Genomic DNA, 15,757 nt, shown 5'->3' on the forward strand with positions numbered 1-15,757 from the left:
CCCAAGACTTTTGGGACAACATTCTGTGGACCGATGAGACAAAAGTGGAACTCTTTGGAAGGTGTGTGTCCAAGTATATCTGGCGTAGAAGGAACACTGCATTTCATAAAAAGAACATTATACCAACAGTAAAATATGGTGGTGGTAGTGTGATGGTCTGGGGCTATTTTGCTGCTTCAGGACCTGGAAGACTTGCCGTGATAAAAGGAACTATGAATTCTGCTGTCTACCAAGAGATCCTGAAGGAGAATGTCCGACCATCTGTTCGTGTACTCAAGCTGAAACGAACTTGGGTTCTGCAGCAGGACAATGATCCTAAACACACCAGCAAGTCCACCACCGAATGGCTGAAGAAAAACAAAATGAAGACTTTGGAGTGGCCTAGCCAAAGTCCTGACCTGAATCCTATTGAGATGTTGTGGTATGACCTTAAAAAGGCCGTTCATGCTCGAAAACCCTCTAATGTAACTGAATTAGGACAATTCTGCAAAGATGAGTGGGCCAAAATTCCTCCAGGACGCTGTAAAAGCCTCATTGCACGTTATCGCAAACGCTTGGTTGCAGTTGTTGCTGCTAAGGGTGGCCCAACCAGTTATTAGGTTTAGGGGGCAATCACTTTTTCACACAGGGCCATGATGGTTTGGATTTTTTTTCACCTTTAATAATAAACACCTTCATTTACAAATTGCATTTTGTGTTTACTTGTGTTGTCCTTGACTATTGTTTAAATTGGTTTGATGTTCCGAAACACTTAAGTGTGACAAACATGCAAAGGAACAGGAAATGAGGAAGGGGGCAAACACTTTTTCACACCACTGTACATATTTTTTTAAAAGCAGAGACCCTGGAGAATTAAAATGGTGAGTTACTTTTTTTGTACGCTACAGTATTTGCATAGCTATTTTTTTAAAACACTTTTTTGGAATGAATACACTTTAGTGCACACAAACAGAACACACTATTAATTTGGTAAAACAAAGTTATGCTGAGTAAAGAGATACCAAACATAACTGTGTATATAACCCTGATGCAGCTAAAAAAACACACCAATGATGGGCATCAGCCTCAAAATTTGTACAAAACAAAGTCCACAAGGGAAATGGGGAGGGGAGAACTCCGGGGCTTCGTGATACAAAAGGAAAATATATTACTCAACTTAACACCCCACAATTATACCCGTAATCAACTATCCCTGTTTCTGCAGCTAACCACAGCAGCTAAGCAAACTATAGCCAGAGCCTGGAAAACCCCGACACTCCCGGTAGCAGAAATGAAAAATAGGGTTACACAGGCCATGATTCATTGCAAAACTGAGGCGAAGCATTTAGATCGTATGCCCCAATTCTACAAGGTCTGGCAGCCTTGGTTACAACACTTTTTGCCCCCTGATTTAGATCCCTATCTCTTGGAGTCCTGAATTACCCATTTATTTGAGATTGTCTCCAACTTTTGGTGGCCTGGGTCTGTGCGGGCCGATCGACCAATTCTTCTCTCTTTTTCTTTTGCTCTCCACCTCTTCTCTCTTTTCTCCCTTATCTTACTACTTTTATTTTTGTTCCTAATCCAACTGTTCTTTTTCTCCTTTCTCTCTCTCATATTTAAAAATTTTGCCCACGCAGTACTAATACTCTCCTACCTATTATCTTTTTTGCTATTGGGAGTAACTTAACTCTCCGACACCGGTAACACCGGAATGTCCTGGTTTCTGATTGTATATCTATGCGATTACTCTCCATGTAGTTCTATGCGACATATTCTTCTGCTTTTCATGTAACTGCAATATTACGCACGAGTCGCAAGTTTAGTGTTCTAATGTCCTTTATCCATTGTTATATCCAAATCCTGTTTGCAACGTACTGTGTAATCTGTCTGTAAACTGATAATAAAAATTTTAAACAGAAAAAAAAGGAAAATATAACATCATATAGCATCAAAGACATGCATTTTATTTAAAAATAATAAAACGGGATGGGCACTCCCCCCCCCCATTTACTTTTGTTTTTTTAATCTTCTATACTTTTGTGAATACTTTCATAATTGTTATACCATTTCTATGTTTGATGCCACCCACTCACCCCCATTTTTTTTGCTAGGAAGCTCCACACCATCAGACTGGCCATTATCCCTTGTACTTGTGTGACACATACTGAGCATTGAGAGAACCCCCCTCCCAGCTCCTCTTTTCTCGGTGGACCTCCAGCATCACACAACCTGCTATGTTTGTTGTACAAAAATCATAGGCGATGCAAGTTCATTATGTTATGATCTTCCGTGGTTTATAGGTACTTTTGTAACCTAGAGAGCTTCTTGATTTGTTATCCAAGGGCAATTCCCTGAGAAAGACCATCAAGGTAGAAATGTGTCAGAGCTTCTTGGAATCTTACAATCAGAAATATTGCTATATGCAACTTTTCTATTGTTTGTCAAAAATGTTTATGTTAACTTCCCTCTATAGTGTTGTTTACAGGGGTAATTTTAATATTTTTCAATAAAATAAATCGATAGTCTTTTATGCTATATGACGCGCTTTATTTTTTCCTTTGGTATCACAAAGCCCCGGTGTTCTCTCCTCCCCATTTTCGTTGTGGACTTTGTTTTAGAAACCAAACATGTCACGTTTTAAAAATGTGTATGCCCATGGAGTGGCACCAAACCATGGTACCTAAAAATCTGTTTGATAACACAGGAGGTCTCGTGATCAAATTATTGCTCTCACTCTGGTGTTTGCAGCAATACCTCACATGTGTAGTGTGATCACCATTTACATTGCATGCAGGACTGATGCGTGCGTTCGCATTTGTGCACAAGCACAGGGCAGATGGGGGCAGCCGTGGCAGGTTCTCTTTATGGATAAATCTTTTAGGCCCTATATCTCCCCTCTGCCCACCAAAGCATCTGATCAACCGGAGATCAGCTTGATTAGATGCTTATACAAGTTGGTAACGGTTTATAAATAAAAAACCAAAACCAGAAGCAATTAAATCTTAACCGCTTTCTGACATCACACAGTAGGAGGAACATAAATCGGTCCTTCAATTGCGTCACAAGACTTGGATGCCACCGGTCGTATCCTTACGGGGCTCCCGAATCACCGGCTGTAAAAGTAATCCGCAGCTCTTTAGCCACTCAGATTACGTTTACTTTGTTCAGCTTAGCAGGCTCTTTGAAATTGGATCTCAGTCATCCCTGAAGGGATGTCCGAGATCTCACCCTTGCAATCCAGAGACGCAACGGTACATCATTGGTCGACAAGTGGTTAAACCATCATTTTAAGCACTTATAGCAGCTGATTGACTCCCTTACTGCCTATGTTCCAGGCTAAGCTAGCGTCATAACCACTGCCCCATGTGCCCCATTTCTGGGTGGCTCCTTTCTCTTGCAGTATCATTTGGAACCACCCTTATATATGCTGTGTCTCGCTACACTATCTCCAGACTACGGTGCCCCTGGTGATCTTGAAGACCACTCATTATGCATTGGCTGCATACTCAGTCAGTGGCCACTTAGTGATGAAGCCAGAGGATATAGTACCTCCTAAAAAGGCTCCAATGAAAAATCCTAAATTTTTTATAAACAGGTTTACTACAAAGCATAACCTACAGGTTTAGTTTAAGTACATCAGTTGTCAAATATGTTTAGTTTGTCCTTGAAGCCTGCACAAAAGAAAAGTGTTAGCCTAACATTTAGTCCCTCTGCTGGCTTCCATGAGCTCCCTCTAGTGGTGGCCAGGAGTAACTTCCTCAGCAGTACAGGATGTAAACAGTATGGTTGGTAGAGGGAATAACACCGATTTCTTTAAGTAAAGTGCAAAGTCCCATTCATTTTTATCCCCATACAGCATGTAGGGACAGCTTAAGGATTTGCAATGAAAGCGCAGTTATCCTTCAAACTTCAATGCCTTAAACATGCATTCACTCCTAAGGCAGCTGAAGCCCAGAGCATATATGAAGATACACAAGCATTGTATACAACACAAGCAAAGCTGTGTCACGTACAGATTTCATCAAGCCAGAGAATAATGTACTCATAAATCACCTCTCCTGCTGGAGGGAGATGGGGGGGTGGGGGGTGGGGAGAAATCTAATCAGAAGCAGTAGCATTTGTAATCAGTTTCCGCTGGGAACATGCTGTGAAAAGGGTGGCGTTTTGCTTGGGTAACAAAAGCTCTCCCTCAACAAAACAAACCAACTCAATGTCCAACATCTTCATTTTATTTAGCTTGATAACATTGCACACAGAGCAGCACGTTCTCCATACCAACCTTTATACAGACAGCAGCGAGGATCTATAGAAATCACTTCTGATGCACATTATGAATCCCACCAGACATGTCTTCATATTAAGTAACAAGTATACCTGTATGTCACGGTATGAAAGACCCTTCTTGTGCCAGGGTTCCCCCTTTTGTAAACTGAGGCAATTTAAAAAGTCTTACATAAGTCGGTAAGCCAAGAACAGGCAAAAGGTCTGGTTGTGTGTCCATAAGCAAGATTAAACATGGCAAAGGAGAAGGCACAGAAAATTGATTATGAAAGAGTTAACCATCTGTGATTTCTGGCAGCAGATTATATTACAGACTTGTACAGTCATTACAACATAAAGGATTATCAAATCCAATGTCCAGCAAGAATGGGGCCGGCCCCAAAGCTCCATCGTCGTTTAAAGCACATGAGGAACAGGCTTTAGAGTTGACAGTCATCAACCAAAGGCCAACTACTGCGCCCTGCACAGAGTAGCTTTGTCCATTCCACGATGAGCACAGTATCTGAAATTTATGCACTACCATCAGTCAGAATTATGTTGGCTGTTACATATATAAAACACAACAATGCCCAAAGGAGGACAAACCATACCCAACCCACTTGTTTAAAAGGTGACCTATGCTTATTAGCGAGTCCGGGTCCATATACTAGGGCAGAGTCTTTACGGCTGAAGGCCACAAGAAAAGCTGGGATAACATACTGGATGCCATTGCCAGCATAAGCACCTGTAATGCTAACCAGTAGTTCAAGGTGGTGGGTACAGAATGCCACAATGATAGGAGGGATCAATGTTATTAATGGGAAGACAATACTGTCTACAAGCCATGGGTAGGTCCCCCCTTCACGGTGAAACAGAGTCTTCCAGTTGTTGCGCAACGTGACTGCAATGATGGGAAAGTTGGTGCTGATGGTAAACACTGGGAACAGTCCTAGAAAGTAGCCAATCACTGGAGGCACAAAACTTTTACAGCCGCTGAAGTTAAGAGTGTACATGTCCATGAGTGCTCCAGAGGAGAAGCAATATATAGCGGTGAAGCCAAGTAGGCTATAGAATGAAAGAACCAATACGTAGTCCAAGAGGACGAGTCCGGTTATGTGTTTCTTACTGGATACTGGTGTGATCAACGAAGGCAGAGAATGTTGGCACATGAATGAATAGACACAGACGCCAAACAGGTTCCGGATTCCAGAGACGTCTGCAAGAGGAGGATGACCTTCACCTTCACCCTTGCCAATACGAATCAAAGCTATTACAATCATGATGATGAAAGCTGCAGTAAAAGAAAAACAAATGATGTGGTTAGGCTGTGTTTCCATAAAAACAGATAATGTTACTCATCGTCTCCCTTCTAGGTCACTCCGCGCCCTTGCAGTTACCCTCCTTACCAGTTCTATCTTCCCTGCACATCTGGCCAGTCAAGAGTTAAACTGTTGTCTCTACGATTTATGACAGGGACTCAGATGAGAACAAAGTGGCAGTAAAGCTGTGAAAACTCATTACTCGCTCTATAAATCATTTGGAGAAGGAGGACCCTGACACTTCAACCTCGCTTTCCCACAGTGCTGCAAGGACACGGACCTTACTGCCAGCATGAGCAATATAGGGTTACAAGCGTATACGATCTGCATTCGGCATGGTCTCCCTGTGAAGGCATGTGCACTGAGGAAAGGGGGTGAACGGATCTGTAATGACATACAGACGTGAGATAGTTTCTGAATTTGCTTGAGGATTTTAATCTCTTTTTGCCTGTGGGTAGCAAAAGTTGATAAGTTGCAAGAAAATTTGTTTCTATAAACATACAAGATGGAAAGTGAGAGAGACCTTTTACAACTTTTCTTCCCCATCACATCATAGGGGACAGACGAAGTAAAACTATCTTAATATAAACTTTCTATACTTTTCTCCGTTTTAATATAACATTTTGTTTTGAAATAGCTTTAGAAAAAAAAATAATAGGAAAGACAACGTAAATTAAAAGCTGACCTTCGGGCACAAAAACCTCTATTTAAAAGTATATTCCTCAATTGCCAAAAATGTGCCACGTTGTGTCTTGTTAAACCCAGATATTACCTTTAGTAATGTAGTGGTATAAAAACAAAAAAGAAGAAGAAGTCGCCTCTAAATGCAAGAACATTCAATGTATTATACAAAAACACTTACAAGATAGTAGTAGAAGTCAGGTTCATCAAACACATGAATCCCAAAAGACAAAGCTGGGCCAGCTCTCATCCAATCCACATATGCTGACCAGCAGCTTAGGGGAGGAAAGAGTGACTGGGCAAGATGGCCCCTGCGCGTCCAAAAACCAGCGTGGAAGGCAGGCACCTGATGTGATGAAGGGGGGGGGGGGGGGGGTGGTTGTTTCAGAGCATGTGCAGCACTACTTGATCAAACCACATGATCTAAAACATGTCATGACATCACTTCTGGTGAATGCGTTCCACACTGGTTCTGGAAGCGCAGCGGCCATCTTGCCCTGTCACTCTATCCTCCCTTAAGCTGCTGATCGACATACATGGATTGGATGAGAACTGTGACAGCTGATCCAGCCTTGTTGTCTATTGGGATTCATGAGCCTGACTCACACTCTCATCTTGTAAGTGTTTTTAGCTGTTGTTTTTTTTAAAATAATAAATCTTATGTTATGGCACCTACAGGCGCCTTCTGTTGTATTTATGCGTGTCCAGAGTTTTATTCTACCAACAGGAAGTGCTGACAAAGCATTTCCTAGGCTTCCGTTTAGCTGTCCTTCTCCACCTAGCTTTTTGGACTGGACTGGTTGCCTATTCCACTAGACTCAGCCAAATGTAGCGGTGAACATCATCAGCGTGTTAAACATGGTCTGGGCAGCCAGCAGGGCTGTGGCTGGCACCCAGCAGGTCCATCCATTACACGCCTGCAGAAAACAAAACAAAACAAAAAAATAAATAAAAAAGGGATAGTGGATACAAGAACAGCCACCCTGTACGAAAACAGAGCAGCAGTGACCAGTCTGCACAGCAAGAAACCCTTGCACAGAAGCAAAGTGCAGGCCTCATTTTGTGGCAGGAGTACTGCACACATAGATGAAATCCACAAAGGATGTAACAGCTTACAATTTTAAGGTTGGCTACTAGAGCTCAAGTGTTACAACTTAAACTGTTCCCTGGTTCAACTTTCTCTTCTCAGAGCCCAGGACCTCTGCTGATGATCACACCGTTAATAAAAGCAGAGCTGGATCAGGTCTGGACTCAAAGTTGTGTAGCTTGAGCCAGGGGGCAGTACAAGATATGACAAACACTGGAGATCTGGGAGCCAACCTTGATACGGTGTGCTGTACAACGGGGTGGGTAGGAGGGCATGGGCAAACTGCTTCAGGTATAAATTGCAAACGCCTAGAGCTGCATTCATATACTTAAAGCAGCCATCAAAACCTTCCTGTCACAAGGTAATGCCAGGCAAAAGCTCAAACGTTTCCAAAGTAGTGGGTAAACATTTCCAAAGTGTGGGTAGCCACATTGCCAGTAGCTTCCTAAATTCTGCCATCAAGGCTTATTCCCAGGCCAATCTGACAAGGCTTCAGCTCTTCCGTATAGTGATCAAGTTTGCCCATCCCTCTTCCCATCTCATGTACCTTCCCATTTTATTATAATGATGGGCCAACAGACTCAGTGACCAGCTCCAACACATTTGCATGTCATTCATAACAGAAAGGTTTGGGAAGATCATACAGGTATTATTTGCAGCAGCTTGCCTCTACAACAGTGACAGAATCCATCAGTCAGAATCTCAGTATCACAAATCTGCTTTTATGAGCAGTCTTAATACACAATGAAGTAATAAAGGCAATAATGGGATTTTTTTGTGGAGTAATATACATCACAGGACATCTTCATATTTATATTCATTATGATAGGCTTATCCCACTACCTTCAGGTGATTGGACACTGACAAAAAAAAAAAAAAAAAAAAAAAAAAGACAGGAATCCCCCACCCAGACATAACTCCTCCCTGCTAGGCTTCCTTTTTTAGCAAGCAAAGCAATAATTTAGAAAGAAGTGGGATTTCTGTGTCCTGTGATGTACTCAAAAGAAAATTGCACTTTTAGTTTACCTATAAAATCATGTTCTTAATCGTGCATCCCAAGACATATTCATCGACAGGAATATTAAAAAGCACTGAAAATGCAGGTGAGGGCAACATGCCAACGGCCTTCAACCAACTAAACCTGAAGAGGTTACAACCTCATGGAGCAGCCCGCAAGATTTGCTAAACACATGTCCCGTCCTCCGAGGATTGAACATCCACTTGGTAATACTTTGTAAAAGTATGACCCAGAGACCAGGTAGCAGTCTTAAAAACTTGAACTACCAAAGCCCAATGTCAGATAGCCAAGGAAGCACCAACACTTGATAGAATGAGCCATCACATAGAACAGTGTTACTTTGCCCTTTAGGTCATGAGCTTGGGGAAGAAGTTGATGGATCCATCGAACAATGGTAGATATGGAAAAAAAAAAAAAAAAAAACCTTCCGTGTCAGGAATAAGGGAATACTGAATCTTGGATGGGTTCAAATGGAAATTTCTGAAATACAGAAAACAAAAAGTTGAGGTCCCATGGAGTCAGAGTCACAGTGCAACAATATGCATGACACCTAGTACAAAAGGCATGCACCAAGGAATGCGATTGATGAAATGCCAGGATGCAGCCCACAAAATATTTACAAGGATGGCACCCCCAAGCCTCAAACTAGGCAAAATAAGACTTACAAGTCATGTGGTAAATCCTCCTTGAAGTCACCTTCCTAGGCCTCAATAATGTAGGAATGACCAAATTAGACACTTCCCAGTCTCTCTAGACCCTAGCTTCTACAGCCGCATTGTTAAAGCCAGCAACTGTAAAGAAAGAAAAAAGACGGGAAGTCGGATTCATTAGGAAGGGTTCATGGTTTGTCTGCTGACAAGTTTACAATGTCAGAGTACCACATTCCCCTGGGCCAAGCTGGGGCAATCAGAATAACCAGAATGCCTTCCACCAAAATTCTGCAAAGCTGCAAAAGGCACAAGAGAACTGATCCCACGTCACTAGACCATCCAAAACAAAGGGTTGGGGTCATTTTCCAATCTCCAGCATTCACAGGGAAATACACCAGTCCAAAGTCTCATTCTGGGGTGTAACTACTTTGGGGGGTCCAACAACTGTGTCCTCCTGTCTCATGTAGACATACAATTCAGATGGAGGAACCTTGAATGAAACTGGGCAAAATGAACTGCCTTAAAATGGAGGCCACCATGTTTCCAAGAACCCTCATATAAAGCCAAATCAAGGGATTTATCAGAGTTTGTAGTAATTTTACAGAGTTCTTAGAGCTAGGCACTTATCCTTAGGTAGGATCACTTTCGATTGAACAGTGTCCAGCATCAGGCCTAAATATTCCACTCTTTGAACCCTTCTGAAAGTTCAGGATCCATACAAACCTTGCCAGTCTGCACCGTACGAGTCACATTGACCTGGAGTGGACCATTCCCTCAGGAGTAAGTTTCCAGGTAACCAATGACCGGAATGCCCCGAATATGTAGGAGCCCAAGTACGGGGCTAGCAAATTGGTAAATACTCATGGAGCAGTGAACAGGCCAAGTGGCAGAGCCAAAAACTAAACGTGGCGGTTGTCCACAGCAAACCACAGGTGAAGGTTGGGAAGATTATACTCAGTTTCTTAGTAAACTCACTCTCAATAGGGTATTGTTATGCAAATCATTTAGACAGGACAAACCCCTTCTCAGGGTGAGCCCAGTCTGCATATAATACATCAATTAAATAGCGATGTGCAGGGAAGGATTGGGGATGTTGTGGCAGCTGGCAGGAAGCCAAACGTGTAACCAGAGGATTCCAAAAATGGCCATTTTAAAATCAGTTCAAACAACTTCAGTAAAAAAAAAAAACATAAAGGCCTCCTGAGCCTGCAAGAGGACTAGACCCTGTGATTCTTCAGGAGAAGAATCCCCAGAAGAGAACTTGCCTTGCTCTACCGTCCCCCTCTGTCAATAAGGAGGGGGAAGGGAGTGTTTCTGCTTGCAACCCACATGGCCCAAACCAGAAAGGATCCCAGAAAGAGGACGTTGTAACCCAGCAATAGAAAAAGAGAATTCCTCCAGTGATACAAATGAACTGGAGGAAGGCACCTCAGAGATAGTGGAAAGGCTAGGCAAAAAGAGGGATTTAGAACCACAAGGAGCCAACAGACCTCAAGGGGAGTTACTGCAAGGGAAGCGATGTCCAAATTCCTCTTAGGTAGGTCAAGGTGTCTGGGAACCTTCCTTGTGATTCTCTCCCCATCTGCAGTGTTTGAGACATGGCCTTCCAGCAATATTATAGACAATGAATGCACTCTCACTTTAAGAAGCAGTACAGAGCCAGCTGAAATGATCACATGTAAAAGCACCGATTTATACCCTTCAATTTTGTGGGTAGGCTGTACCCTGGGCGAGGACCCCACATTTTAGCACAAGTGACCACTATCCAAGATAAACAGCAGTGCAGTCTTTAGCAAAGCGTTTTTCAACAATGTGCTTTGTCGCACAACAAAAAAACACCCTTTTTAGCACATTTGCGTGCCATTAAGAAGGAATGACACTTAAAATGTGCTTTATGCATTTTTTGAGAACAGCAGAAACGCACTTTTCAACTATGCTCAGGTGTGAACGGGGCCTTAGCATTCACAAAATAGATCATTTGGACCGGTGTCCATAAATGAGAGAATTTGGATCAACAAGTTGCAAATCATATTAATCGCAGGTGCTGCTGTAGAAAACTAATTAAATGTTTTGGTTTCCAAAAGCAAAAGTAATAAATTTAAGCATTGTAAACGAGTGGCATGAATAGAACATTGCCACATAAAACAATGTGATTGCATATTTCACACTTACCGCACCATCTCATTAGTGAAGTGGAGATCTGGAGGTACTTTGTTTTCTGCACATTAAAAAATGTAAATGGGCCGAGAAGCAGAGTGAATACAGCCTGAAAAACAAAGGACAACAATGTACTGTAAACACAATTTCTTTGTTTAAAGCCGAACTCCGGCCAAATCTTTTAATTTAATTTTGGATATAACTCTCCTGTTGCACAAATAGGCAAGCAAAAAGCCTCAGTTGGGAGGCTAAGTCAACTGTGCCATTTCAAGACTTGGGTTTAAATTCAGACTAGAGCATATCCCTTAGGCTTGATTCATGCCTATGCATTTTTAGTGCTTTTTGCATTTTGCACTACAGAACGTGTTCCATAGGAAACCATGTTAAATGGACTGTAGTGCAAATCTGAAAAACGCAAAAAAGCACTAAAAATGCATAGGTGTGAATCCAGCGTTAAAGCAAATATTTCCTGCATCTGAGCACCACAAGCCAAGAACACCATTTAATTCATTTTTAATATTCAAACGCAAACTCACCCATCCATGTCTCCATGCTTTATTTTGTTGAAAAAATCACTCGAAAAACACCCTCTAGTATTCCTGGCTGTGGCAATCTTGAGTAAGGGCAGATGATTCATGTACAGTTACTTCCTGGAATCCATCTGCCTTTAGCTCAAGCATTCATGCAGGAGAGTGTGCTTGGATGAGAAAACCCCTCATCCCCGCCACCCCCTCCTGAAGACTCCTGGAATGTATGACATCATTGGCCTAGGCAAAAAACACAACCTTTAAAACAATTAAATATGATATACTTTCCTATCCATTTACTAATGCTAGCTGCAGAAGTATTAAAAACAATCAATGTTGAATGGGAGAGCGATGTTTCACTTTAACCACTTAAGGGCTGGCCCAACGTACAGGATGGCCTTTTAGTGCGAAATAACGTACCTGCGCCTGATTTATTTCTTCTGGGTCTGGGGTGCACATGCGTGCCGCTGACAACCTGCTCCTGCTGTGACAGGACACAGCAGGAGGCAATCAGCGGGTCCGGCGGACCCGATGTCCATCAGGACCCGCCGATTGTTCAAGGCAGTCAGAACGGCGGTCCGCCTATGTAAACAAGGCAGATAGTCATTCCGTGACAGGAGAAGACAGAGATTTTGTGTTTCTGAGCTAGAAAGCACCCCTTAGGGACACATTTAACCCTTTGATTGCCCCTGATATTAACCCCTTCCCTGCCAGTGTCATTAGTACAATGACTGCGCATATTTTTTTTTTTCACTGATCACTGTATTAGTGTCACTGGTCCCCAAAAAAGTGTCACTTAGTGTCCGATTTGTCCACTGCAATGTCGCGGTGCTGCTATAAGTCACTGATCACCGTCATTACTAGAAAAAAAATATTTAATAAAAAATTCCATAAAAATATCCCATAGTTTGTAGACGCCATAACTTTTGCGCAAACCAAAATATACACGCTTATTGGGATTTTATTTTTACCAAAAGAAGTAGCAGAATACATACTGGCCTAAATTGATGAAGAAATTCGATTTTTTTATTGGATATATTTTATAGAAAAAAGAAAAAAAAAATATATTTTTTTCAAAATTGTCAGTCTTTTTTTTTGTTTATAGTGCAAAAAAAATAAATAAAAAAACTAAAAAACACGGCAGAGGTGATCAAATACCACCAAAACAAAGCTCTATTTGTGGGGAAAAAAGGAAGTCAATTTTGTTTGGGAGCCACCTCGCACGACTGCGCAATTGTCAGTTAAAGTGATGCAGTGAAGAATCGCAAAAAAGTTCTCTGGTCAGGAAGGGGGTAAAACCTTCCGGGGCTGAAGTGGTTAAAGTGGAATTCAATTCTGGAAGCGGTGTCAAGAGGAAAACAAAAAAAAAAAAGTCGCAAAGGACTAGTCCCCAGTATTGCCCGTGATCTTCCTGCAGCTGATCTTTACACATTACTGATTTAGTCCTGGCTTACACATATGCGATGCGGGAGCATGATATCAGTGTGGGTTCCCACATTGCATGTCACTTGTCTGAAATTCACACTGCCCTCTGCAAACCACTGAGGGTGTCAAAAGAAAGTTAATGACACCCCCAGATTGGTTTGCATATCACAGTGCGAACTGCCAAATGGTGCAGGACCCTTTTTTGGTTTGCGCTGAAGTCGGATGGTATGGGTGTTCACACCCACGCGATCCGATTTCAGTGCAAACTAAAGAGGGTCCAGCACCATTTTGGGGCAAATGCAATTTAATCCATACAGTTTACATGGCTTAAATCGCAGAGACTTCGCAAGTGATCCGCACACCAATGCGGTGCTAATCACATGCGATGTGTCAGCGCATAAGTGTGAACCCAGCCTTACTATGTCTGGTTTTCTCTGTGTCTGTGTGGAGACAACCATCATCTCGGTAGAGTTGGGACTTCTCTCTTCTAGAGACACACTGACATGAGGAAGCAAACTGAAAAGGTAGCAGCGCCTTAGATCTTGCAGCAGACATACAGCTGTGGATCTGTAGGCACAGGAATTTCTAGGCACCCTCACATAGTAAGTGCACTGCTATTTTTCCAGGAGAAATTTCAGACAATAAGACATCATACACACTGTACTCCAAAGGATGCCTAGGAGAAAAGTAGATGGAAAAAATGTGTCAAAAGCCACATTTTTGCACATTTGGCATTAATGGATTCTATTGGCCAGAATATTAATTTATTCTGGCCATTGGAATGTATTAATAACATTGATGCATATTTGCACTTTTTTTATTTATTTATTTTTTCCAGCCCAAAACGCTTTTCTTCAGAATGCGCAAGTGGTGGGTTTTCTTTTCTGCCTCTAAGCACCTGTAAAATGGCTACATGGAAAGGCAGAAAAAAATATATAACACCTGTAAAATAGGCGTTTTAACCTGTAGTGCGCATGAGGTCAAAATGTAAATTTTTTTTAAATTCGTTATTGTAGTATTTTAAATTAACCACTTCAGCCCCGGAAGAATTTACCCCCTTCCTGACCAGAGCACTTTTTGCGATTCGGCACTGCGTCGCTTTAACTGACAATTGCGCAGTCATGCGACATGGCTCCCTAACAAAATTGATGTCCTTTTTTACCCACAAATAGAGCTTTCTTTTGGTGGTATTTGATCACCTCTGCAGTTTTTATTTTTTGTGCGATAAAAAAAATAGCATCAATTTTGAAAAAAAAAAAATGCATTTTTTACTTTTTGCTATAATAAATATCCCCCAAAAAATTTTTTTTCCCTGTTTAGGCCGATACGTATTCTTCTACATAGAAAAGAAAATTGCAATAAGCGTTATTGATTAACGTTTGCGCAAACGTTATAGCATCTACAGAATATGGGGATAGTTATGGCATTTTTATTGATAATTTATTTTTTTACTTGTAATGGCGGCTATCAGCGATTTTTATCGTGACTGCGACATTATGGCAGACACATCGGACAACTTTGACACATTTTTGGGACCACTGGCATTGATGCAGCAATCAATGCTAACAAATTGAATTTATTACTGTAAAAATGTGACTGGCAGTGAAGGGGTTAACCACTAGGTGGCGCTGTAGGGGTTAAGTGTGTCCTGGGGAGTGATTCTAACTGTGGGGGGAGGGGCTGTGTGTGACATGTCCCTGATCTCTGCTCCCGATTACAGAGAGCTGATCAGGGACACTGTCACCAGGCAGAACGGGGAAATGCTTGTTTACATTAGCGTCTCCCCGTTCTTCCTCACCGTGAGATGATTGTGGGTATCCCCGCAGACAGACATCGGGTCCGTGGGACCTGCGATCACGGAGCTCCTGGCAGGCATGCGCGCGCCGCCTCTTATAGGGCGACGTACAGGTACGTTAATCTGCCTGTGTGTGCCCTTCTGCCGCAGTATATCTGCATGAGGTGGTTGGGAAGTGGTTAAGGTACAGAACAGAGCCTATTGGGCATATCCAGGCTCGAATGTACAAACAGCAGACATAACTAAAACACCACCAATAAAAACTTGGAATGCTCGGACCACCTATGCAGTTTGAAACATATCAGTTTTCTGGTTAAACTTCAGAACCTAACTTACTATGAAGAGAGCTCCTCTCTCAGACCTTATTTACCCGGAAGATTTGTGACTAGTGCAACAAGAATTCAAAGTTCCATTAGAAATGAATTAATTATTGGACAGATATTTACTAGTCATCTACAGAGTCTACATTTGTAGATGGGGATTCCACCCACATGTCCCACATTTCTTAGCACATCCTCTAGATAAGCAAGTGGCCTTATACAACAGAAGGGCAGAGTTTAATCAACCGTTTCCAGAGATTGATGGATGGTGCAGTAGAAGATTTCCACCGGAGTACAATGGCCTTGTGTGCATAATACACTAATAATCCCAGGAGGGTTCTGACTGCTCAGCTACGACAAAATGTACATTTTTAGGGTAATGCTTAGGCACAATAAATAAACAACACAGCAAATCTGAAATTCTTGGAGCTCAAGCACATTTTAAAAAGAAACATGTTATAAGAAAAATATGGAGGCTACCATTGCATCAGCACACCTGTTATGTATCTTGCATAAAGTAGCACACAGTGTCACTG

The 15,757-nt window shown here is 42.0% G+C and overlaps 1 protein-coding gene across 2 annotated transcripts in view; it reads right to left on the reverse strand.

Moving 5' to 3' along the window:
* Nucleotides 1–4,189: 4,189 nt before the first annotated feature.
* Nucleotides 4,190–15,757, reverse strand: part of SLC38A12 (solute carrier family 38 member 12) — a 52,296-nt gene continuing 40,728 nt past the window's right edge. For both annotated transcript variants that reach the window (XM_077459637.1, XM_077459638.1), the window contains exons 9-10: nucleotides 11,170–11,263; nucleotides 4,190–5,533 (exon numbers count right to left, since the gene is read on the reverse strand). In XM_077459637.1, the coding sequence (XP_077315763.1) occupies nucleotides 4,773–5,533; nucleotides 11,170–11,263 (855 nt within the window). In that variant the 3' untranslated portion in view covers nucleotides 4,190–4,772. The remainder of the gene's footprint in view (nucleotides 5,534–11,169; nucleotides 11,264–15,757) is intronic.

This window comes from Lithobates pipiens, unplaced genomic scaffold (assembly GCF_037356315.1).
Source record: "Lithobates pipiens isolate NorthernLeopardFrog02 unplaced genomic scaffold, aLitPip1_a1.2 Scaffold_28, whole genome shotgun sequence".
Taxonomy (NCBI): domain Eukaryota; kingdom Metazoa; phylum Chordata; class Amphibia; order Anura; family Ranidae; genus Lithobates; species Lithobates pipiens.